General features: G+C 38.8%; 4 protein-coding genes across 6 annotated transcripts in view; all 4 read left to right on the top strand.

The window, feature by feature from the left end:
* Window positions 1–1,605, top strand: part of LOC146582857 (synaptosomal-associated protein 25-A-like) — a 41,813-nt gene extending 40,208 nt beyond the window's left edge. For both annotated transcript variants that reach the window (XM_085245801.1, XM_085245740.1), the window contains exon 8: window positions 207–1,605. In XM_085245801.1, coding sequence (XP_085101927.1) covers window positions 207–275 — 69 coding nt within the window. In that variant the 3' untranslated portion in view covers window positions 276–1,605. The remainder of the gene's footprint in view (window positions 1–206) is intronic.
* A 1,845-nt stretch (window positions 1,606–3,450) lies between these two features.
* Window positions 3,451–6,107, top strand: cox5ab (cytochrome c oxidase subunit 5Ab). The gene is made up of 5 exons (XM_085246050.1): window positions 3,451–3,608; window positions 5,152–5,268; window positions 5,379–5,500; window positions 5,645–5,767; window positions 5,978–6,107. The coding sequence occupies exons 1-4, from the start codon at window positions 3,536–3,538 to the stop codon at window positions 5,756–5,758; spliced, it is 426 nt and encodes a 141-aa protein (XP_085102176.1). The 5' UTR covers window positions 3,451–3,535; the 3' UTR covers window positions 5,759–5,767; window positions 5,978–6,107.
* Window positions 6,108–6,716: 609 nt separating this feature from the next.
* On the top strand, window positions 6,717–15,682 carry fam219b (family with sequence similarity 219 member B). Of its 2 annotated transcripts, XM_085245942.1 has the most exons (6): window positions 7,405–7,839; window positions 9,718–9,826; window positions 10,553–10,646; window positions 10,775–10,852; window positions 11,833–11,884; window positions 13,211–15,682. In XM_085245942.1, the coding sequence occupies exons 1-6, from the start codon at window positions 7,765–7,767 to the stop codon at window positions 13,358–13,360; spliced, it is 558 nt and encodes a 185-aa protein (XP_085102068.1). In that variant the 5' UTR covers window positions 7,405–7,764; the 3' UTR covers window positions 13,361–15,682. The 2 variants fall into 2 exon arrangements, with proteins under 2 accessions (XP_085102028.1, XP_085102068.1); XM_085245902.1 differs by having other exon boundaries at window positions 6,717–7,839; window positions 11,833–13,353.
* Window positions 15,683–18,787: 3,105 nt separating this feature from the next.
* The window catches only part of LOC146582860 (AT-rich interactive domain-containing protein 3B), a 59,571-nt gene continuing 53,100 nt past the window's right edge, over window positions 18,788–25,258 (top strand). Inside the window, exons 1-2 of the mRNA XM_085245699.1 lie at window positions 18,788–19,230; window positions 20,214–20,846. Of these exons, the coding sequence (XP_085101825.1) occupies window positions 19,195–19,230; window positions 20,214–20,846 (669 nt within the window). The 5' untranslated portion in view covers window positions 18,788–19,194. The remainder of the gene's footprint in view (window positions 19,231–20,213; window positions 20,847–25,258) is intronic.

Consider the following 25,258-nt stretch of genomic DNA (forward strand, 5'->3'; position numbering starts at 1 on the left):
AGCAGATATAAACCAGTTGTGCTGACTTTGATCAGATTTAGCCCCGATTTCACACACTAATGGGGAATTCCTGATTCACGTGCCATTGCATACTTTATCCATCCATTCAGTATCTTCATTTAATTTGCCCCTCTCCAATCTTTAGCACTGGTTTGACCACATTTTCCTACCTGAGCTCTATAACAGTTGGTGCTTCTTTCTTTCAGGCTGATTCCAACAAGACCAGGATTGATGAGGCCAACCAGCGTGCCACAAAGATGTTGGGCAGTGGCTAAACTACAGCGAAAAGTGCTTTCACCCTATTTAATCCATGTCACCCTAACCCCCACCCCCCCCAAAAAAAACAAACAAAAACAAACAAAAAAAGAAACCCTCAACCAAACCTATCCCTGCCCTTAACATCGACACCTGGCGCCCTCTTCCTTTGCTTAGTAGCAGGCACTGCAAAATTATGCTTTTATTGTGATACTGATAGAGTTTTGCACACATGCACATATCACACGTTGCTCTGCTCGCCCATCCAACTCCTGCATCACTTCCAGTCCTTGTTGTCAGTGTTGTTCTGTGATGTTGCTCATCTAATTTTGTTTTAAAAAAAATAGTTACACAACCACCAGTCAAACTCTTTCCATGCTGTACATAGTGTTTCTTTAATGGTTTCAGTGATTTAGATCACGTGTCCTGTTTTCTTCATCATTCTTTCTTTTTTTTTTTTAAAAAAGTATATGTGTAAGATAAGTTGTATGTACCCCCCGTTTCAAAATGTCCTTCACTCATATCAGTATTCTGGTGTTGTCACACAGTGTATTCAACAGTTAAGATGTTGTGATGCTACAGTACCAATAAGGCCACACTGATTTGAAGTTACCAAATGAACATGCAGCCTTTACTGTTTATTACCAAGGCTACTGTTTAAATACATTTAATGGCCATAGTTGACCAAGTGTCTGGGCCATTTGGATGAAGATGTGGCTTTCTGGTCAAGACTATACACTGGTATTTTATCAACTCAATTAACAGAGCAGTCTTAAAAGAATATAATGCCATTTAAACTGTATAGAACAAGTATTTTTCCTCAGGGAGCGAAATCTGACCATTTAAAAACAAAAGCAAAATGTTTGTTTAATGCATTGAAATCTATAAAAGCCACCGCTTATAAGGCTTGGTGTGTAGGTGAACAACTGCAGTTTCTTATGGTCTGAATAGCATCATTGATAATCAGACAAATATTAGCATTAATCACAGTGAATGTACAAGGATGTGAGGCTTTGATGGAGGTCAGAGGTCAAGCAATCAATCCAACAACTTATTCACGTACCATGCTACAATTTATTCATGATCCAACCCTAGCAATATAAAGTAGTGCATTAAACGTATTATGCATGTCCATCTGCTGCTAGAAAACACAAATTAATTCAGTTAAACAAGCAAATATACCCCAACATGGAAACCGCATGCTACTATGTAGGCCACACAGAGGAGGGACCCGTATTTATCTGCAATGGTGCCACTCTTTGTTTCATGTCTCTTTACCTTTCCAAACTGTGACCATCACTGTAAAATAAAACCTTGGAAAATGCCAATAAAACTATCATAACTGTAGAATCATACTGAGTTTTCTTCCTTTTTTTGGAACAGAGTGGAGGTGGTGAGAAAACAGTTTGAGTAATGGCGTTAAATGTCTGCAGTGTTACACTACACACAAGTTAACACCTAATCTGAGTGTGTGAGTTGGTTAACAATTGTAGTAGCATTTTCAGATTCTGTATTTTTTATGTCTTTCTTCAGAATAAAGTACAATAATTGTTATGCAAGGAATCAGAGCCACAGTGTAATTGACATGTATGGATTTTATCTGGAATAGTTGAACAGTGTACTCCACCCCTTGCCCTATGAGCTGGGGTAGGCTCAAGAGATAGGCTTAAGAGAATAAATGAACTCAGAAGTTTTGGCTTCTTGGAAACATTTTGAGGTTTCATGATATCTGTATCATCTCATTTTTCACTTTATGGTGAATTTTTGAATTTCTATTCTTATTCCAGATGACTTTACATAAGAACAGTAACTTAAATTGTAAAGACTCTTATAAGAGTCTAATATCATTTCAAACTCATATGGGAACATGAATGTTCTGTGTAAATCCAATTTAAGAAAATGGTTTTTTTTCTGCTGCTGTTCCATGGTGAGGTCAGAGGTCAGGGAGCTTATAATTACATGTTTAAAGGAATTCTGAAATTGAGGCTAAATGCCTAAACATACAACGTCAACATGGATATTTACAGAGAAAAGAAGAAAATAAAAGCCTGACTCGGATAGAGAAAGATAGAAAGAGACAGGCAGAGACAGAGAAGGAAAGATGTGCAGCAACACATTACACTAATGGACATCTACTGTGGTGCTCTGGGCTTAGGGGGGATTACAGTTCACCGCGTCACTAAGAACACACACACACACACACACACACACACACAAACTTGAATCAACACATGACAGAGTGATCCACTGTACCTTAGTTACATCCACAGCAAAGGCCTGTCATGTGACTACAGACAACCCCCACATAAATCAGTATTTGAAAACTCTAAAGTATTTGATCATTTGTGTTTTGCATTGACATCTTCCACTTCTTTGACTTGGGCTGCACCTGCAGCCATACTAGAAAATTACTCGTGCTGTTACAACCAGAGGGCTAAAGACTATATTTTAAAACCAACAGCTCCCTCTGCTGGTGTTATAGGCCATTACCAGTGGTGTTACACTGTACCAACTTGAAATATGAATTTTAGTTTAGTAATTTACTAGTCTACTCCACTATTAAATTAGTTTACTAGTCTAATATATAAAACTATTAAACTAGTTTAGCTTATGAAGCCAAACTAGTTTGCTAGCCAAACCTCTGCTTAACTGATGTAATTATGGGACGGACAAATGATTTCGAAGATGGAACTGCCAGACAGGTGGAAAGGAGGATGACCACGGAGAAGATTCGTGTATTTAGTGAAGGAGTACATGCAGAGGATTGGGCTGACAGAGGAGGATGATCGGGATATTGTGAGCATCGATACTCAGCTATGGCGACCCCTAAAGGAAGCAGCCAAAAGAAGATAAGTGAAAGCAAAAATTCAACGCAAAATTCGAAAATATAAAACTGTAATAACTTTTATTTCTGCATATATGACTATATTGGGCATAATACTAATTTTCCATAATTGGAAAACGAAACTAAAAATAAAATGGAAACTAAAATGAAAAAAATATAAATGAGCAAGAAGAAAAAAATTCTTTTTAGAAATTTTATTGTTAAATCAATATATTTATATATTACTTTATAGTAGCAAAAAAAACCAAACAAAAAAACAACAAACAAAAAAAAAAAAAAACAACAAAAAACAAATCGCTCACGTCAACGGCCTGGAGGAGGCATTCGGCTGGCTTCGTTCAGTCACGTGACCATGGCGCCCTCGTCGTGTCCTTCCGTAGGTCCAGAGTACCCCTTTCTAGCACGTACAGGACGGTTAGTATCCAGTGCGGTAACATGTTCCGTGCCGTTTTCCGACTGTCAGCTTCAGGAGCGCGGAGTCTGACTCGGTCACGACCCTGCTACTCAGGTAGGACCGTCTGCTTTGCACCTTACTTGAAATTAAACAAACTGTGTGATAAATTAAGTAAAATGGGCTCGTATAGCTACCCAGCTAGCTTAGCTAACCCTGTGTGCTTGTATGTAGCTAGAAGCTAACATGGGGTGACATTGAATTAAAGTTGTGACCTGCTGTGTTTAAGGGTCTGAAATTAAAATAGTCTGGTGTTTTCACCTTTCGTTGTGTGATTTAAATATTGAGGCGCGAAGTGAATTAAAGCGTAAAAGTCACGACCTTGCGATGACCCTCCTCGGTTTGTTTGAGAGAGTCAGCGACCGCAGTTTGCACGCAGCTCATATCAACACGCTGAACTATGGTCAAAATTGAATGCAAATCACAATGCTACAGAGTTCGATCTAAGATTTACACCATGAGTATGTATTTTTGGCCTTTTTAATGCTGCTGTTCTCCTGAAATAACCGACCCGAGCTCACCTGTGCAGGTCATCTAATGTTAGTTGACGGTATATGGCAGACGGGTTTAGAACATTAATGAGTGCTATGTAAAAAGTTAATCATTATTCAGGATTGTTGGACTAAATAAATGGAGGCATTACAGTATTTGGTAGAAGTGGTTTTCACTATCTGTCCTTCAGTTAGTTTAAGAAGGTGCTCTGCTGCCTGTCCAGTAAGCGGTGCAGAGGGTCATCTGGATTATCCATAATGCATAACAGTTTGTTCAGTGACCTCCTCTCTACGACAAATTCTTAGTTTGCTGGCTTCCTACACTGGAAATAAAGAAACTGAAACCAAACTCGTTTACGTCTTCAAATGTACACGCAAACACCAGCTACTGTGATCAAGGCGATGTAGCAATAAATTGCATGACCCTATTTCACTTTACTCCCTCAAAATGTGTAACGACTACTGTTGTGCGTGTTTTCACTCTTTCTGTAATGCCGCTGGGATTTATAACTTTGGTACAGTACTTTGAGTTCTGTTTCTGTGTATAAAATGCAATTTCATACCAGAGTAGAAATGAAAAGGAATTAGAAGGTTTTTGACAATGTACCCTTGTTCAAAAGCCTCTGAGGTTGCATTCAGCCAGAGTGAAAAGTGATAAGAAGCAGCACTGTTAATGATAAGGCCATGCGAAGAGCAGTGGGGCTTTGAGTACTGTGGAAAAAAAATCAGTTTAACAGCAAAATGAACATATTGTTTTAAAATATATTGTTTGTTAAAAATGCTTTTGATATCTATTTAAAAAGGTAAATGTTTATTACTATGGTTCAGCACCAAGATGCACTTCCTGTTCATTTGTAGATGCAGGTAATTTTACAGTGTGTTCCAAAAGTTTAAAATGTCACTGTGTGTATGTTTGATTAAGGACCTGGAATGTTTTATTTACTTTAAGTACAATACAGTGTTTTAGAACTTTCTTTGTCTCGGGTAACAAAAAAAATAAATGTATGTTTTTTTAAGTCCAAATTAGTTCAGTTTTAAACTGTATTATTTATGTATGTATGTAATACAAGTATGTCCTTGAAACTTATTTATTGAATCCTTTTTTCAAGCTCCCTTGGCCTCCAGGTGCTACTCCCATGGAAAGGTGGAGACAGATGAGGAGTTTGATTCCCGTTGGGTCACTTACTTCAGCAAGCCTGACTTAGATGCTTGGGAACTCAGGAAAGGTGACTTTGAGTGGATTATTTTTGTATTGTTATAGTTCAAATGAGGGTTACTCTAAAAATCATAACTTTAAAATGACGTTGCTACTTCTGTAAACTAAACACACACACAGGAATGAACACCCTAATTGGATATGATTTGGTACCTGAACCCAAGATCTTGGATTCGGCATTAAGAGCTTGTCGGAGGCTGAACGACCTGGCCAGTGCCATCCGCATCCTTGAAGCTGTCAAGGTGTGTAAGACTCATTTCAATAAAATATGCCATTAGAGGAAATGAAGTCACATAAATCGTAGTCTTTGAGATTACAATTGGATGTACACCTTGTTAGGATTTTTTTGTGCCTTACAGCTGATCACATTTTTATCTTTATCTTAGGACAAAGCAGGCCCCCATAAAGACATCTATCCCTACCTGATCCAAGAGCTAAAGCCCACCCTCACAGAACTCGGCATTTCAACACCAGAAGAGCTGGGAATTGACAAGTTGTAGATTATCAAGGTGAGACTGCACCATACTGCAGCATGCTACCTGGATGGGCAGTGTGGATTTTAAAAAGAATTGCTTCAGGCATTAGTAACTGATGCTGCCCAGTGCTACCTCGAACTGTGCATTTGCATGCTGTTCTACTTTATTGCACAATATTATTGCAGATTATGTGGCCCGTTACGTACTTTCAATTGCAAACTTGTTTTGTTTCTCTTTCCTCAGGTTATTAGATGTATAAAGAGATGAGCTTTCCTGATTCTCTCCATGCTGAATTGTCAATATTGTTTAAATCCTAGCTGTCCTGTGGTGTACAAAATAATGGACCTTATAAATAAACCAGAAATTGATGATGTGTGCTTGTTCTTTGTCTATGACTAATACATCCTTTGATGTACTTAATTACACCTTCATAAATATCTGATGTGAAGAATAGATAATAACCAGCTGAACTCTATTTAAAAGGATAGGAACTGTAGCATTTTTTTTTTTTAAACGGATGGTCATGATGAATTCGATGAACCAGTGTTTTAGATTTTAGTCAGTCCTTACAGTACCCATGTTTATTGCCTATAAATTAAAAAAAACCATCAACAAAAAAAAAACCCCACTCCAAAACCTCCAGGGTCGCAAGCAAACAGGAGGCTGAAGACGATCAAAGGAGCAAAAGAAGTGTGTGAGCAAAATCCATTTTAGTGAATCAGAAGACTCCCTGATGGCTGCAGATCCTGACTGTAGACTATGCAGAGCTGGGCTAGTAATTACATCTCAAAGAGAGCAATTAATTTGTATTTTGAACTGTTTCTCATTCTCATATTTTTATATATTATATACACAGATGAAACCCTAATGAAAATGTAATTTTTAAAGTAATTCCCAAGTTAAAGAATTTTAAGTGTTTCCTTTTGCTCCTCTTGCTTTCTAAAGAAACCTAGTTTAGATATGCTATGTTAAAACTCGCAGCACGGTGGCACGGTGGTTAGCACTGTTGCCGCACAGCAAGAAGGTCCTGAGTTCAATTCCACCATCAGGCCGGGGTCTTTCTGTGTGGAGTTTGCATGTTCTCCCCGTGTTTGCGTGGGTTCCCTCCGGGTACTCCGGCTTCCTCCCACCGTCCAAAGACATGCAGCTTGTGGGGATAGGTTAATCGGATAATCCAAATTGCCACTAGGTGTGAATGTGCGAGTGAATGAGAGTGCGAATGGTTGTCTGTCCCTGTGTGTTGGCCCTGCGACAGACTGGCGACCTGTCCAGGGTGTACCCTGCCTCTCGCCCTATGACAGCTGGGATAGGCTCCAGCGCCCCCCGCGACCCTGAAAAGGGGAAGCGGATGGATGGATGGATGGATGTTAAAACTCCAAAGTTATTTTTAATAATAAAATATTTCTATCCAGATATTTAGGTGTATATGTAATACAAATGTAGACTTTTTATTTTTCACTTGGTCACAACCGTTTTAGACCTCTCTCTGGGCTCTTATTTTTGCCCATCAGGTGGCGATGAGAGGCTAGAAATCATCCTGGTTGTAACTATATATTTGCGTAAATAATATATTTAAATTGATACGTGTATCTTATTCATTTTTGCTTAATGTATTTATTGTATTACTGTAACTTGAAACCAAGTCATTGCTTGAAACTGCTTGAAAAAACTTTCGTTTAGTTTCACGTGAACCTTGAACATTAATTGGCAAATATGACAGTCTAGTATTATGACAGTTTAGTGACACATTTAAGGCCCCTTTAATATTTATCCGCAATTTTCTTAATAAGCTGGGCCGGGCTGCTTTGTCGTACTTCATGATTTTATAAACCATTTAAGGAAACATTCTCGAGTCGAGCAGGGTTTTATTTTGAAGTTTCTGATTCCCGGAAGTAGTATGAAACCTGTCCCGCGAGAGCACAGCTAGCTAACAGAAGTTCCTGTTTGCTTATGGACTAAAAGTCCCTTCCCAATGGGGCAGCTGTCAACATGGGTGTGTTGCGGCGTAAACTGTGACAACTAAAGCCAAGATGATGAACGACATTTTGGAGGAGCCGGAGAAGGACTCCCTGCTGGAGGCACAGCAGGATTCGCAGGGTTTGTCGGTAATGTCAGCTAAACCTAGCTAACGGGGGAGGATAGCTAACTAGCTTAGCTTTTGATTTTTGACATTTCGCTAATTGGGAAATCATTTCAAAATCATTATAAGGATGAACAAGACTTCGTTGATAGACCTTAATAAGTGTGGGAGAAATTAATGGAGAGTGAGTGAAATGAAAAATTATCAGAAGTATAGCTGTTTTTGCAAATCGAAAGGACTAAAACTATAGTTTTTAATTTCTCTTATATTCTTTGGCTGCTGCAATGTAATAGACAGCCCTGGGGAGGAGCTGGAGCTAAATCAAAAATTAATCCAAACGAGATTCGTTGCAATATTAAACATATTAACTAATTAATTCAGTTTCTATTTCTGTTTTGTAAATAATAGCACTAGGATATTTTTCTAAAAAGATGATTAATTACAATAATATTTGACTGATGTACAGTACTGTGCAATTGTCTTGGGTAGCTTCTCATTTCTGTATATTGTTCTGCAAAAATGGGAAATAGTTGCAGTGATTTTTTTTTTAAACTTGTGCAAGTGTGCATGAAAATAAGGCTGTTGCTTGGTCTGAAATACACTGGGAAGCCATGTTGGGAGAAAATCCTCCTGAGTTTCTGTGACAAACCTGCTACACAAAATACAGCAGTGCTGTTACAGTTTTGATTCTTTCTTCCTGGTTGGTGACTGGCATTCATTCATATGCATCTTTGCTGATTTGACAAAAGTCCAACTGGGATAACCGCATGTTTTAAGAGCTTTCTTTACACACCTATATTACTTTTCTTTCTGTCGGTGCTATAGAGTGTTGGCTATCCCAAGTTTGTGTTCCAGTGGCTGGTGGAAAGTGTGTGTTTCCAGTAAACTTAAAGGTTTAGGCTTCTATCCTCCTCAATGATCACAGCACAGACCAGGGACAATAACCTATTATGCTTCGTATCCTCCCTGGTGAACCTTGTTTTATCCACTGTTGATTTGTTTGGTATAGGCTTCTACTTGTTTTTTGACCCAGTTGTCATCCATGTATCAGTACCAGTGGCTAGGTGTTATCCCTTTGAAGGAGCCCAAAGCTTTAATTTCCACTTCCTCTGTGTAAAGGTTATGTACAATGGGTTATAGGGGGAGCCCATGGTACATCCGTGCTTATGTCTGTAGCAATTCTAATTGTTTTTGATACATGTGGTGGTAAGGCAAAAGTGTACTGCAGTGCAAATCTGATTGTAAAGCCTGTTCTGTTGTGTAAGGAACTTTCTTTACTCTTACTATACTCATTTAATGACTGTCTCCAATGCCTCGGTTGTAGGTAGGTATACAAACGAAAAGGTAGACAACATCAAAGGACCCTATGGTTTAATCTGGAATGAGTGCAAGTTTGCGGACCTTGTTGGTGAAGTCAGTGGAGTTTTTGAACAAATGTGTTTTTTGTAACAGGCTACTGATAAGAAATTGGTTTTTCTTATGGTTTCTCTTATATGTAGATGCAACACTATTTTATACCTTAAGTTAAGTGTTTTTCATGGTTGAATGTTTCATAAGTCTGTGTGAAGTGGTTTTGAAAAACTTTGAAAGACCTTCAAAAGCTGAGAGAACTGTTGCTCAAGACATGTGAAAAGATTAGAAGACAGCTTCTTGGAATCAAAATACTTTAAAAAAATGAGTGATGTTTCAAGACTTTACACGGTGCTGTATATCTTGTTCTGTCCTTTTGTTCCACCCTGTTATTGTAACATGTAAACCATTTTATCTTTTCAGTGATTTTCACCATATAAAGGACAGTCACTTCATTTCATTGTACAGTACATTGTATTTTGACAGTGAAGCTGATGATTGAGTAATTTATTAAGTAAGATACTGATTGTGCTTTCAATTTTTGAAACTTGAGGGGCCAAGTAGTGGCACAAGACCTAAGAGCATAGATGGCGGCATCAGGCCTGTGGAAAAAAGAGGACCTTACATCATGTCCAGAGCGCCAGCCATCCATCTCAAACTACGTAAGTATTTCCTCACCTCAAGCAGTTGGTGGCATAAACACGTCAATTTTATCTCTGTCTGTAGGTCACCAGTCCTCCTGTGATTGTTGTTTTTATGAGGTGATTTATGCTGATGTGCATGAATTGTGTTGAATGTGCACCTAGCAGGAAAACAAATCCTGAGTCATATGACACTGTTGGGCACTCTCAGCTTAACTTAGCCACAAAATATCTTCCTCTTCTTTTTTTTTTTTGTTGTTGTTTGTTTGTTTTAATGCAGTCCTGCCTAGGGGCCTGAAGATCTTAGCCTAGTCTTTTTTTGGGGCCCTGTCCCTTGCACAGAGTTTCTTTTGGATTTTCTAAATCTTGTAATGATACCCCGTACAATGTACAATAAGACTCTCATCTTATGTTTTTCACAGAGTGGTAAACCACTGCCAGTCTACCTCTCCCTGGGATGTTCTTTATATCCAAAGTCATGTTACTTATTAACTAAATAGATGTTAGACATTTCATTGGATACAAAACTTTTCTAGTCAATGGTTCATACATCTCAATTTATTTTTAAAAGTGCATAGGAGTGTTTTTAGTCTGACTCACTATGAAATTCGTAGGTGTTATGAAAATGGGTTATAGGTTATATAGGTTAAATTTTTCTGCCTGTGTAAACTGTCAGTGTTTACTTTCATTCTCCACTCCCTCTATGGTCAGTTCTGCCCTAACAAAAATGTCTTTTGTTATCTCAAGAGAAACACAGGGAGATGGCGAGGAAAGCGCTGAAGAAGAAAGCTCTCTCACCGGGGCCTCCAGTGACGCACCAGCCCAGACAGGGAGCCAAGAGGTCAGAAGAAAAGAATATCAGAGGAAGCAGCTTTTTGTGATGTCAGCATAATGAAGATGAACTGTGATTTATTATTCTAATGTTGTTTCTGGTTGTCTTTTGGGTTTGTTTGTTTGTTTGTTTTTTAGGATGGTGAAATATAACAAGGGCTATGCTGCTTTGAGTCAGCACGCTGAGGATACTTTGGTTGCAATTGACTCAGACAGGTATGGTCAAACCTGGTATTCATGTTATTAGGTTAAAACAGTAGTACACTAAGGACTAACGGTCTGGTGTTATCATTCAAATCCTTACCTACTTAACTCTGTCCAAAGAATGTAAGATGAATCAAGATGTTAAACTCATTTAGACGTTAAATAACCACATGATGTCTAACCCACCATATGTCATATCTTACCAATTCAGGTTAGTGTCTGTAAACCTATACTCTACAATCTACAATCTAAAATGTAAACCTGTTAAAAAAAGTCAAAAGGCTTTTAGTAGACAGTTGAATTTTACACATCAAAATGACTGAATTTATTTATGTATGTGTAAATTTACGTTTATATGAAATCATAAGGCAATGTCTTTTTCAAATCGTCAAAGAGAAAGCACACCATTTCAAATATTAAACAAACCAGAACACTTCATAAATTACAGTTGCACTGTTAGGTTTGATATTTATTTATAGGAGTTTTGAACTCTTCCAGCAAGCTCAAAACATTAACATATAGTGCATTATGATTGGTGTTTGGGTCCTTAAAAGTGGAGGAATCTAGAAGAGGTAAAATCACAGCAGCTGTTTGTAAAAGACAAGCGATTACATAGAATAAGATGTGGGTATTTGTCCAGTATAGTTTTGTAAATAGAAAGTATACCAGTGCTTCTGGGCTAATGAAGGCCAAGAAGCCAGATTATAAAGTACACTCATGATGTGCGATCGATAATGAATTTGATATAAACTGTAACACAGAATATACGAATGTAGTCCAAAGGCAACAGCATGTATGCATATAAGTAAAGTTACTATAATGAATAGCGTTTAATAACTTGGTCTGTACAAGTATTTTCCTAACTGTTAAATTAAAACAGGCCCATTTTCTGTAATTCAGTCTAACCTTAATTTTCTTCACTGGGTTCTCAATTTGCTTTCTAAAATTGTGCCTCCTAAGTTATGAAGAATCTGTCCTTCATGTCTTAACAGTGATGAGGAGATTGATTTTGAGCAGTATTCCTCTGGATACTCTTCAGCTGAGGTGAGTTATTTCCACAGGACATTTTTTAGATTCTCTTCGAATCTGTTAGCATTGTGTCAAACTGGTTGGGTGACTTTTAGCCACAGCATGCTGAACTATAGTTTATGTTCTTATCAAATTTGGCTTTTTGATTTTTGTTTTAATTTTAGCTCCCTGCCTTGGTGCTTTGGTGCTTTTTTCACAAACACATTGGATTGACTTGTCAGCACACACCACTGAAACGAGACCACTGAACACACTACCCTTTGCACCACCAAATTACATGCAACCTTGGGATTTTTTTTTCTTCATTAGCATTCAAATCTCTCAATGAATACAGAAGAGAGACTTACCACAAAGCAAGAAAGCACGAGATAAGGCTAATCAAAAAGGTATTGGCTGAAGCACATGATTATTATGCCAACAAAGGTCATTCAGCAAGCAGCTCATTTACAGCTGCACCAGAAATGCATCAGACATTCACAACTGGTAGCAAATTGTTTTTTGTTTGAATTTGTACGCATGCTAGAAACGACATGTACTGAGTACATTTGTGAATAAATGTGAGAATAAAGGATAAGTTTTACTTCTGTTATTTGTCTTTCCCAGGCACTGAGTCTCGTGATTTAAGATTATTATCTTGGTTTGTACCTTGTGGCAAACTGTCTTGTTCTATTCTAACAAGACATGCAGAGACTGAGTCATAAAATCTGGAAATAACTTGGCATGTTTCACTTCCAGTTCCTTCCTCTTGAGGTTGGTGGGTTTTTTGAAGGTTTTCTGGTGACAAAAGCTTTAGACACTTTCAAGTTTACTGTCCAGCATGCAGGATGCAAGTAGATACCCCCATCATGAATTTGGACCCTTTTACATGTCCCAGAAGTGTTTGCTAAAGAAGACTTCAGAGGTTGTCAGCTATAATGGATACATTACAGCTGAATGACTTCCACATTGTCACCACAATGTTTCTGACATTAGTGTTTTAAGTTTGATCAAGGCTGCATTGATTTTTAAAGATTTACATTCCAAAACGAATATAATAAAGTAACATAACAAAATAACATAACAACACTTCCAAGCTGGCTTACAAAACTATGTGCTAAATGGACTGGTACTCATCAAGAGCCAGGGAATCAAATCATATGCCTTCTGTTTAATAAATGAACTGTTCTACTTGAGCACAGCCTCTCACAGAGTGCAGCAGCCCTTGATAGACTTGCCTTTAAATATGTAATTTTGAGGGGGGCAGACTTTCCATGTAAAAATTCATTAAGTAACATTATTTTTAAGTGGTTACACTATTCTGGTTGCATCACATCTCACTTATATTCTGTCTTTGCTCTCCAGATCCATCCTGATTTGAGCAAGCAGCTGCTTCAGGATGGCTATCGCCTGGATGAGATCCCTGACGATGAGGACCTGGACCTGATTCCACCCAAAGCCATGGGCTCCTCTGGGTGCTGCTGCTCTGAGGGCCCGTCCTGCCCCATACAGTGATGTCAGTGCAGTGACTCAAATCTAACAAAGTCTTGGCTCCTGCTTCAGCTTACTTTAATGACTGGTGCCTGACGCCTTCTTTGTCACGCAGCTCCACTGCTGCACTGCTAGAGGACTTCCAGCTCTAAAGCCAAACACCTCTTCATGCAGGACTGCGTGCACTGAGATTGCTCAACCCCCTTTGAAAATGCAGGTGGACGTGAGAACAAGCCTTATCCACTGTGACCCCAAAGCTTGACCTATTTTTTTTTTATTTATTCTTTTTTTCTTTTGTTTCTTAAAAAAAATAGGACTGTGTGAAATGCTAACTACACTACTGCTCCTAACAGATTAATTCAACATTTAGGATGATGCCCTTGTTAACCCAAGGGTGAACTGGTTACTGTCTTTTGTAATCAGGCAGTTACTTGTGCAACCCTCTAAGCATGACATGCATACAGATATGCTATACAGTCTTACTGTTTCAGCTCTTTGGTGAATCTGCATTACCCAGTTATCAACCAACAGCTACATGAAGTAATTGTACCTTGTTTTATCAATGACATTCCCAGATCACTGAAGTATTAACTATTTTTTTTTCTTTAAAATTACATTTGAGTTTTATTCCTAAATGAAATGGCCACCACATAAATAGTCATGTCTCAACAAAAATAACTACTTACAATCTGAAAGATATAGTTTTTGAGTGGACTCATTAATAACACAAATAATCACTATAAAAGGTCACTACGTTTTACAAGTTGTAATTGAGAAAACTGCGACAAACCGAGGAGGACTAAGCCATCATCTCCTTAAAAAAAACAAAACAAAAAAAAGGTCATTGGACAGGACTGGATAAGGAGAAAGTGAAGCATACTAGTATTCTAGTTGGCAAATGCCACACTGCTGTTTAAGGCACAGCTGTGAGCAGATGGAATAAAGTGCTTTGATACATTTAACTACATTTGGACTTCATAGAAGTCATTATGTGACATTTGCATTTCAGTTTTTTTTATTCGATATGCATTAAGTAACATGGTGTGGTTGAGAAAAATTCAAATATGGATTTATGTTAAAAACTTTTGTGTTCAAAGATGGATATGTAGCATTTTGATTTAGAGCCTCATTCAGGGTATGATTCAACTAAGAGTTACTTTATTTTATTTATATATATATATATTTGTCATTATTTGTTGAAGACACTAACTATTGTGACACGATAACATGACAGCAGATCACCATTAGAATCAAACTTTTAGTCCAGCCTTATGTTATTTTATTAAGCTTATACTATATGTTGGCCTCATTTTCTGTGTTATGTATTGCTGATGCCTACATAATGGACGCACTTATGTACTGAAAAAAATTAAACTGGAAGACAATTTTTCTTTTTCCACTTTTAAAAATGTATGTGTTCACTGACATGCTACAGCCTGGGTGATATTTTACTGTTAACTGTTTGAAACCGTAGTAAAAGGAAAAGATGTTAAATGTCAGAGTAAGTGGTAGTGATCACTTCTCAGGAGATTTATTTGTGTGTATGTGTGTGCATGCGTGAGTGATGGATGGATGGGTGGGTGTATGATCATAAATAGAAATGATTTGGTTTTCCACTTACATTTACGAAATAGAAATTAGGAAACTGCACAACGAGTCAAGTGCAGGGAGGACATGTGGCTGCTATTTTTACTGAGATACTGGCCACTCTGTTACTTCCTTTGCTGTGATGTTAACTCTCAGTGGTGTGAATAAATGATATAGCATACCACTTGATCAACATAACAAATTGAGGACTGGAAAAGTGACATTTTGTGCAATGACAAAGTAGGAACCTTGGTTTGTACTTTACAAAGTTGGAATCAGTTCCTTTTTTCCCCTTACACCTTTGCACTGTAAGGTGTTAGAAAATCTTACCTTACTAGTATTTGTCACGCACACCATCTCCTCCCAGCACTACTTGGTTGTAATGTGGTTGTTTAAGGAATAAAAGCTGATTCTACTATAACACTTAAGTGTGAGTTACTCGATACAGGTGTGAACTAAATGCTTTATAATGGACCAGCTGAATTTATAGTGTATTGACGCCGGCCCTGGCTCTGCACGTTCTTATGTACATACAATTTTGCACTTAACACCAGTGGTCAGTAGCAAGTACACTTGACTCACCTGTACTATGCAACTATTGGGACAATCTGTATGGTGTACATCCCTGTGATGAGATAGTGTTGTTGCGTGCAAAATGCAATAACAGGTTGTTTTTTTTATGATGGTAAATGCTAATCTTTTTATTTGAATTGTATTGTTAATTGGTTTACATTAAAAAATAAAAATCAGTTGATTATGCTTATGTGTCTTATTTTTGATTAGCTATTATTAGTTGTTCTTTGGTAAATGGGTAGTAACCACTTGCCTGCTACTATGTGGATTTTCAAGATATTAAAACTCATGAACTCTTTAAAACTTCTCAAGGTTTCCTGTAATATCAGGCACGTAGACATTTGCAGCTTTAAATCCTGGATTTTTTTTGAGTCCTGGACCTTTATGGATTGGACATCCCACAGACTCTCAGTCAAAATAAGATTTGGGGAATTTGTAGAACAACCTTTTGTCATGTCCCTCAAAGATTTTATGCTACTGAACCATTGTTGCTCTATCAGAATACATTTTGCTCTTTCTTTTAGTGTTTAGTTACATTTACATTTACATGAATGTTACGTTTCATAGCAGAACATTCACCAGAATAGCACATAGTTCTTCTGTGTTTTGCTGCCATTTCTTTTAGGTAAAAAAACTGCAAACACACCTGAAACTGTCAGTGACACCTGGAACATCTCAGAGGACGCGCACATTTTGATCACATTTTTCATCAATCAGTAATTAAAAAAAAAAAAAAAAAAATCCACCTTAGATGTTACTTTAATAATAATCAGCACAACAGCATCAATAGCCTAATTTGTTTTTTCCCCCCCTAACAGCCCTCCCCATCCTTATTTATATTAGTTTCACTTCATATTTTTCTCCAACTTGTCTGTGCCCCACCAGTGGGGACCCACCCAACCCCTCACAGTTTCAGAACCACTGCTGTCAGGAGATATTCAGTATTACAGACTGCACCTATCTGTGTCTTCACTGACACGGCTGACTACTGCAGTTGTTGTAGTTTTCACTCGTTTTTACTTTCATTCAGCACTTTTGTTTTCATTACTTTCCAGGCTGCATTTTCTCACTTCAATTTGATTTTTGTTGGCAAGTTTTATGGAAACACATTATAATAATCACACACTATTAAGCCTTTGCAAGATGTTAGTTAATATGTATTTCATCATCAAAGTATTACTTCTTCTTAGTATGTCGTTTATAAACACTGATATAAATGCTTTACTGTTCCTTAACAAGCTCACCTATAACGTGTTCAACGACAGCATTTTTATATTTTATAAATGACGGATTAACAATTTCTAAATACAGTTACATCAATTACATCAAGCACAAACAAATGTTTTATAAATACTTGTACTACATTGTAATTCATGAATAATTAAAACAGCTACTAGTCGTTAGTAAAGCATTTTGTGTGAATCTAAAGTGAAGACAATCTATGTCTGACAAAGCTTTACAAATGAAACTGAACGGTCAGCAGGACCTCAAGACTCAAACAGGCCTCAGCTATCTTCACAAGAGACAAAGGAAAGACACAAAGCACAAGGGGATCCAGCACATACAAATTTCTACTGCATGATGCAAACATAATTCACTGTTTTCAGAATAATGAAATGTATGTTGGGCCAGAGACACAGCGTTTAGCACTCTTTAATATGGTTATCAGCCCACCCTGTGCAACTATAACAGCTTCAACTCTTCTAGAAAGCTTTCCACAAGTTTTAGGAGAGTGTTTATGGGAATTTTTGTCCATTCTTCCAGAACCGCATTTGTAAGATCAGACACTGATGTTGGGCAAGAACGCCCGGCTCGTAGTCTTCAATCCGATTCATCCCAGAGGTGTTCTATCGGCACTTCTATCAGCACTCTGTGTCGGCCAGTTAAGTTCTTCCACACCAAACTCGCTCATCCATGTCTTTATGGACCTTGCTTTGTGCACTGGTGTGTAGTCATGTTGGAACAGGAAGGAAATTGTCCAAAATGCCTTGGAATGCTATAGTATCAACAGTTCATTTCACTGGAACTAAGGGGGTGAGCCAAACTCTTTCAAATCAACACCATACAATAATCCCCACTCCACCAAACTTTACATTTTGCACAGTGAAGTCACACAAGTACCGTTCTCCTGCCAACCACCAAACCCAGAGTCATTCTTTGGATTTCCAGATGATTTTCTGTCTAGAGAACAGGTTTCGACTGCTCTAGAGTCCGGTGGTGGCGTGCTTTACATAACTGCACCTGATTTTTTGGTGGTGTGAGGTTTAAATGCAGTTGTTCAGCTACAAAAACCTATTTCATTAAGCTCTCTACACACTGTTCTTGAGCTAATCTGAAGGGCACATGAAGTTTAGAGGTCTGTAGCAAAAGTCCGCTGACCCTGCTACTGTAGTAGTAGGGTAAATATTTAGTAGTGAGAAAATTTCACAACTGGACTTGCTGCACAAGTGGCATCCTGTCACAGTACCACACTGAAATTCACTGAACTTCTGTGTGGGTTCTCAATCACCTAGGTCATTTTCGTCTAAGGGACTACCATGGAAAGAAAGTTTTTTGAAAGTTAAAGAAGTGGGTATTCGTCAGGGTTCAGAGGAATTAATGTACAACACAAACACCGAACCAACAGCCATCTACATATCTCAGTTTCAAAACACATAAGCACCAAAGCCTTGTGACCAAAATGATAAAGAATAAAAGTAATATTGTTTATATATAGTTTTTGGTTACTTTATATAAAGTCTATTTTTTTTAAATTTCAGTTTACTATAAAATTTTCCCCAACACGTTTTAGTTCTTAGTTTAGTTTTAGTTAACTGTAATGGCCTCGGATCAGTTTACGAGCTAAGCAGCATGAACCATACACTGTCTGTGGTTTCCTCAAGGGGGTAGCAGGGAGCCACACTGCAATTTAATGATTATGCTGCGCTTCAACCTCAGCACAGCCCTGTCCCATTAACTTTTTGTAGAATTATTTTAAACCTTGCTTAATAATGGTTCATGTTTCATTTTAAAAATTAATAGAACAGGTTGTTTTCTTTAAACTTACTAACCGTCTACCTATTGAGAGACCAATATCCATGTGCAGAAAGATCAATTTCAAGCTTTAAAACTATCCATTTGTAACTTGTGCTTACATTTTCATATATTGTGCCTGCATTTGGCACTTTAAAATCAGTTCAATACCTTCTGAAAATATACCAATTTGGTTCGAGTTTTTAGTTGATCTTATGCGAAGAATCGGAATTAACACATTACAGGTAAAAGAGCTTAATAAAAGTGGTGAACTGAAAAGGGCTGATACTTGTTGCTGTCGCTGGGCGGGCCTAACGCTGTAGTGCGCCATGCTGGGGGTGTCAATTGAAGGCGAGGAAAAAAACCGACTGGGAGTTACCTCAGCGCTTTCCGAGATATGAGATCTGGCCGTTTTCCAGTCGGTGCACTTTTTTATTAAAGAAGAAAACCCCGAAAATCACGGGGCAAAAAAAAAGAAAGAAAGAGACGCACACGCATTTGAAGAGGTCACCCAGAAAAACAGCGTTCAGCGGCTTTCTGCCGGCGGATCAGTCGGAATCTGCGGTGTACGCTCGGAGTCTCTCTCCCCCAACCCCCCCGTGCGCGCGCGCGCGTGTGTGCGTGTGTTTACAAGTGTTTGAACGACTGCCAAAAGAAGAAGGGAGGAAAACGCCAAGGAAGGAGGGATGGTGGACAATTCAAGCAGTAGTAAGGCACAAATGGTGAGTCGGGGTTCTGCTTCTCGCCCTTTTGCACTTTCCTAAACGGCAGCGAGCTGAAAACGCTCCGATTGTTTTTTTTAATTTTACGCCATTGGCTCGTTCAACGTTGTAAAATTCAAAGAAAAAAACTTTTTAGGGGTAATCTGACTTTTGGTAGGTTACTTTTATTTATTCATTTGATAGTTTTTCGACAACACTGTAATGACTTTATTCATTTTTCCCTAAAGCGTTGTTGCATATTTTGCATTTGTTGGGAGTATCCTGAAATCGTATCCAGGTTTGAGGTTGTGGCACCTCACTATATAAACGCGGAAAATGTGTTTTGCCAGTTTTTTTTTCTTCTCTTTTTTTCACTTTGATGGTTGTTTATCTAGTTTAGTTAAACTAGTAGTTAATCTAGTTTATCGGGATAACTACTTTTATGATTGTAGATACATGAATATCCGTTTAACTTTCTTACTAATACACACCTCTTACTGCGTTGTCGTTTTGACAAATTATTGCAATACTTCCTTAAGAGCTTAGCAAAACTCAGGGTGGGTTACTGCATTTGAATTATTTCCTCTAATCTTAACAGAGATTTTTCTGTGGCTGGTTACTGTAATGTTAACTTTCCAAACTCTTTATGTAGATTAGTCCTTTGTGTAAAAGTTTGATTTGGCTACTTTCTAGTCTAGTATTTTTTTTCTGCTTTTATTCATGCTCAGGTTTTAAGAGCTCCAGTTACCAGCGAGATTTTTGTAATTTTTTTTCAATTTCTTTATTTAGCTTAAAATAATTTAAATTTGTTGTTGGGATATTGTAGGTTTAAAAGTACACAAGCGTTTTACTTCTTTAATCTGAGGAAAATCATGTGGGTGAATTATCCAAATTTGTTTGAGTTAATGTTTAAATCGGGCTTCGTTGGCTCCACTGTAGCTTTCAGGAGTAATTAGGTTTCAGTATACAGTAAGTCATCCATGACTCCTCTCTTCCTCTCACAGCCCGGAATGTCTCAGGAGCCTGGTGTGGCCTTTCCTCCAAGCACCTCCGCAGGAGGAATGAAACTCGAAGCAGTGATGGAGCAGCTCCAGCGCCAGCAGCAGGCACGATTAGAAATGGAGCGCAAGGAGAGAAAGATACGAGAAGCCCACATCATGTACGCTCAGCAGGTTGCTGCCCAACAGGCCATCTTAGCAGCTGCCCGGGCTTCTGGAGCCAGCTTCATGGGGAAAGGCCTGCCTGGAGGCATCGCTGGTGGTGGATTGCCTCCCCGGGTGTCCAATCAGAGCAGTGTAGACTCAGACAGAGAGGACGACGAGGACAGAGGTCGGGATTCTGGAGATGAGGACGATGACAATGAGATGATGGAAGGGGATGAGGGCAGCGATGATGATGAGGGAAGCGCCAGTGGTCTGGAGTTCCTCCGCAAGCAAACCCTTGCTTTACAGCAGAATGCCTCGCGAATCCCAGCCCGTCCATTTGGCAGTTACTCTGCATCGGCTCCCCAGAGGGCTGCTTCCCCACCTGTTAGAGTGAAGCAGGAACCTGACGAGGGCCTGTCTCCTGCAGGGGCACACTCTGCTACTTCTCCTAATGGACAAGCTGACTGGGGCTTTGATGACCACTTTAGACAGGTTAGTATCTTGCCAGTTGTTGCCCTTCTTTCCACAGGATTTCCTTTGTAATCCATCTGATCCTATTATGTCCTTTCACAGTTATCTCATTCAAATATGAGTATAAAACTTCAGAATTTAAAATTGTCCATCTTTCCTTAAATATTGCAAATCAAGGCAGAATTTTTTTTTGTTTTGTTTTTTTTATAATTTAAATTGTCACTATAGTTTACTGAGATCCCAATGAGTATGTCCTTATACTGCTTGTCAGTTTTCCATTTAGGGTCTTGTTTGTATTCTAAGTCCAGCCCCCTGCCGTGAGAGACAACTTAATCTTAACTGTGGCTTGAACCGCTCCAGGAGTATCTTTGTGAGTCCCTTCAAATCTCTGCGGAGGTTTGACCGCCGATTGGCTTTTGTGGCAAAAAAAAAAAAAAAACTACTAAGTGACTGCTGGCAGAGGGCCAGGCCAAGGCGCAATGTTTTCACGCTCACTAGTTCTCTCCCCACGCGCTCTCATTTTGTATGCCTCTCTCACTCTGTGTCCCTCTTGGCGCTTTGCTTGGGCTCTGGTTTGGCTCTGATCCAGGTAGTGGAGTCAGGCGAGACATAGCTGCTGTAAGGCTGTGGGTGGTTTGCTGGGTCAGTTGGAGGATTTCGGGTGGGTGGAAAGGTTGGATGTAGTACACAGCAGAAGCAGTCTGTCACACCCCACTCTCGCCTCCCCAAGAGTCAGGGCTCTGTGCCAAGTGTAGGCTACTTTCACTTGAAAGTAAATATTGCCTCAGCACAGTCTTACTGAACTCTGGAATGCCAACTGGGAACCAAGCCGAGCTGCATGTTTTAGCATCATGGCAGGTTAAAGAGAGCGCAGCAGGCTGCGGGTGATATAAAAAGCCTTAGCTGTGCAGTAGTTGGCAGTGTCGCAAATATATATGTGCTCTATCAGTGGGCTGAGGGTGCTGGACTATCATGTGTCGGGATTTTATTACTGTCTATTTAAAGGTAAATGTCTTTGCATGGTGCTTCTCTAGTTCACATTTCCAAATTTAGCTTTAGAGCGTGTACATTTGGTAGTGACACGTAGAAGTGCCACAGCGTGAGATGGTGAGAGAAGCCAGTATATACATGTTGTGGAAGGAGGCACAACGTTCTTTATATTGTTCATTTGCTAAAGTCACCGGCTTCACATGAATCTTCACACTTTATCAAAGGGATGCTGCTGGGACTGTTTAAATGGAGAATAAATGAAACTGTCTTTCTTATGTTCTTCAATATTTATTATTTTAAGTGCTGCTGAAATGTGCAAAACTTGGCAGTAGATGTCATTGGCAGTGTCAACACCAGCAGCCTTATTTTCTTTCGGGTTAATTTCCATGTCATGCCAGCATGAGACACCATTGACTGTCATCAGATGAAGGTAGCCTGTGGGTTTAATGGCCATTGTTCTGGTATCCGGGCTAAGGGGTACATTTCCAAGAAGCTAATAGCTGATTGTTTTCAGATTGGACAATGTCTTCCTCTCTTGCTCTTCCCATGGACCGCTTGTGTGCATCGAGCCATATGCTCGCTCAAATGTGATTGGTCAGTGATACTTTCATTATGAAAGAAAACCAGAAAGCCTGTTTTTTTTCTTATGCCCATTGCCTATAGATTCTGCATAGTCATATACAGAATCTGTACATAGAAACACACTCCTGTTCCTGTTCTTATCAGGATAATTTTACCCTTACAGACACTCTCATTGATTCTACTCTGAATGAAACCAGGTATGTGTGCAATTAGTCAACTAGATCAATTTTTTAAAAAGTTGGTAAAAACTGTTTTTACTTCATTAATATACAAAGGCAGTTAACTGTTGGGTCTGAGATTTCATCCCCTGGAGGTGACAATGGAAATTTGTAAGCAAGCAAAGTTAAAATAACACAGTTGAACGGCCCCGCAAACAGTTGCACTTCTCGTGCAGTTATTTTAGAAAACTAATCGTTATATGTAGACTTTGTCAACATCAACTCTGGACAAGCATGTGAAGTTTTTTTATTTTTATTTTTATTTTTTTTAAAAGCTACTGGTATAGCAAAACTAGCATTAGCCACTCTCGGCAAACTACGCTGTTACACATGGGGCTAAGTCAGCAGCATTTAAAATGTTTTAGCAGCTTCAAAAGTCTTTTAAATACTAGAGTATTTCTACGAAAGACCTTTAACGTCTATTCTTAAAAATTGTGTTTTTTCAAATTTTCAAAGGTTTTCTTAGTGTTTTTGATTTTAGACTTGCCAATTTGTAAAACTTTCTACTCGCATTTCATTAACAAATTAGTCACTAGGAGAATCTTTGCTTAATTTGCAAGCTAATCTGCTAAGATAAGCAGGTATGAGCTTGTTTCAGAATATGCCTCTGGCATCAAGTGCTGCATTAATCTGAACAGTTAGAAGTGTTCATTAGATTCTATATTTTATTAAATTAAATTAAACGACTATTTCTGGACGTGACTAACAGGCATATCAAAGTTTGATTGTCATGTGACAAATCAAACATGTGACAAATGATGACTATATAGTTTCTGTTTCTGAATATATGTATAAAATTGGGCTTTCCTGCATTGTGTGGGATGTGTTTTAGTTCCAGATGTCAAGGTGTCAGAATGAGTGGATGAGTATTATTTGCAGGGATGAGCAGGCTTTGTCTCGGCGTTGTTAGAGCTGAAGATCATAGCAGCAAAGTTGTTGCTGACCAGTGTCCTATCTGTGGCCTGGTGTCTTTTATTATAGAGTGAAGGCTGAGCCAGGGGGTTGGGGGAGGCATTATGGGACGAGAATTGGTCTGGCCTTTTTTTTTTTTTTTTTTTTGTTTCCTCCCTTTTATCTTTCCTGTCATTATGTCAGCTCTGCAGTATTTAATGACGGCTCATCTCTTCAGGCAGTTTCAGGTTGCACCGCTGTAGGGGGAGGGGGGGCAGTAGAGGCAGAACAGTTTTTTTTCTTTCCTTTTTCTTTCTTTCTTTTTTTTTTTTTGATGTCATTGTCTTCTAGAGGCCAGAGACAAGCCTGGCGGATGCCGCAAATACCAACCCGCTATAATAATGGGGGGAGCACATTTATTATGTTCTAAAAGCAGTGACAGAGGAAAGATGAGACGACAGCTAAAGAGCCAGTTGGATGGAAGACCATTTACATTAACATTTAAATTTCATGTAAACGGTCAGATTGGACCAAGGCTTTTATCCAAAGAACTCTTTGTATGATATCTGCCATGCTTCTTGAATCATAGCAAACCACATTCAGAGAGAGACTCTGGATTTCATTCAGCACATGACATATTAATGACATATGAATAAAATAATAATACTCATGTGCTAGTTCACCAACAGTTTACTGAAATAAAAGTGTTGATTGTAATGATCTCTAAACAATAGGTAGAGTGTGTCAGATATGATGATGAACAATCAGTGTATATATGTAACATATAGATATGAAGGGTTATTTGTTTTAGTTTTTTTTGACCGCACACAAATGTTGATGGACTATACAGGTCAGACTGAGTGGACAGACATGGTAGCCAGTGTTTTCTTGTCAGTGATGTATGTATGGTGACCTCAGCCCCATCCTAAACAGCAGAGTAAATAATTGTCAAACAAGGAGATGGACAAAGGCGTCGCGTGGTGAGAGAGCTGGACCGGATAACCGACCGGCCCCAGCGCTCTGGCCTTTGGACAGAGGCTACATGACCTCTGTAATCCAGCCCCCACCCGCCCCACCTCTCCTGTCACAAACACACACATATCCAATGTCCTCCTCTTCTTGCCATAATCAGTCTGTGACTAATTGTTTTAATTGTGCCTGCAGATTGTGTACTATGTCCAACTCTATTGGCAGCGATATTGCTTTGGTTGGATTAGCTGGATGTTTAACATGTTGGGTGTTGTGTCTGTAGAAGCAGTAGCCTTGTTTTAGGTTTAAGAGTTTACCAGTTTACATCCAGATTTTATTTGAGGTTTTGAGTTTTATGTATGTGACCTATGTCGTTGTAGACTATTGAGAGCAAAACGGTTTGGTTCAATCTTCCTTGTGTCACATAAACTAATGGCGATGAATATTAGCACAGGACATTTAGATTATAGTTTTGCATGGTAATACATTTGCATGCAGTTGATTTACATGGTACCTGAGTAATTACCCTTTGCAGCCTGATTAGATTTGTAATTTTATTTGCTTAGACTGGATGACCTTTTGTTATGGAGATGCTGAAAACCTACTTGCCTTAGCATTTCAGGCTTAAGTAAGTCAGTGCAACAAATGAGGCCCAGTCAGAACAGAAAAAAGGCAGAATAGGTGTTCGAGTTGGATGAAGGATGCGTAACACAGGGAAGTGGTAGAGATGCACTGATTGATTACCTGATGACTGGAGTTGGGTGTTTTATTTAAGTTGATCTG

This window comes from Mchenga conophoros, linkage group LG1 (assembly GCF_057382185.1).
Source record: "Mchenga conophoros isolate Kocher_MC1m ecotype Shallow Benthic linkage group LG1, M_conophoros_male_GT1.1, whole genome shotgun sequence".
In the NCBI taxonomy this organism is placed as follows: domain Eukaryota; kingdom Metazoa; phylum Chordata; class Actinopteri; order Cichliformes; family Cichlidae; genus Mchenga; species Mchenga conophoros.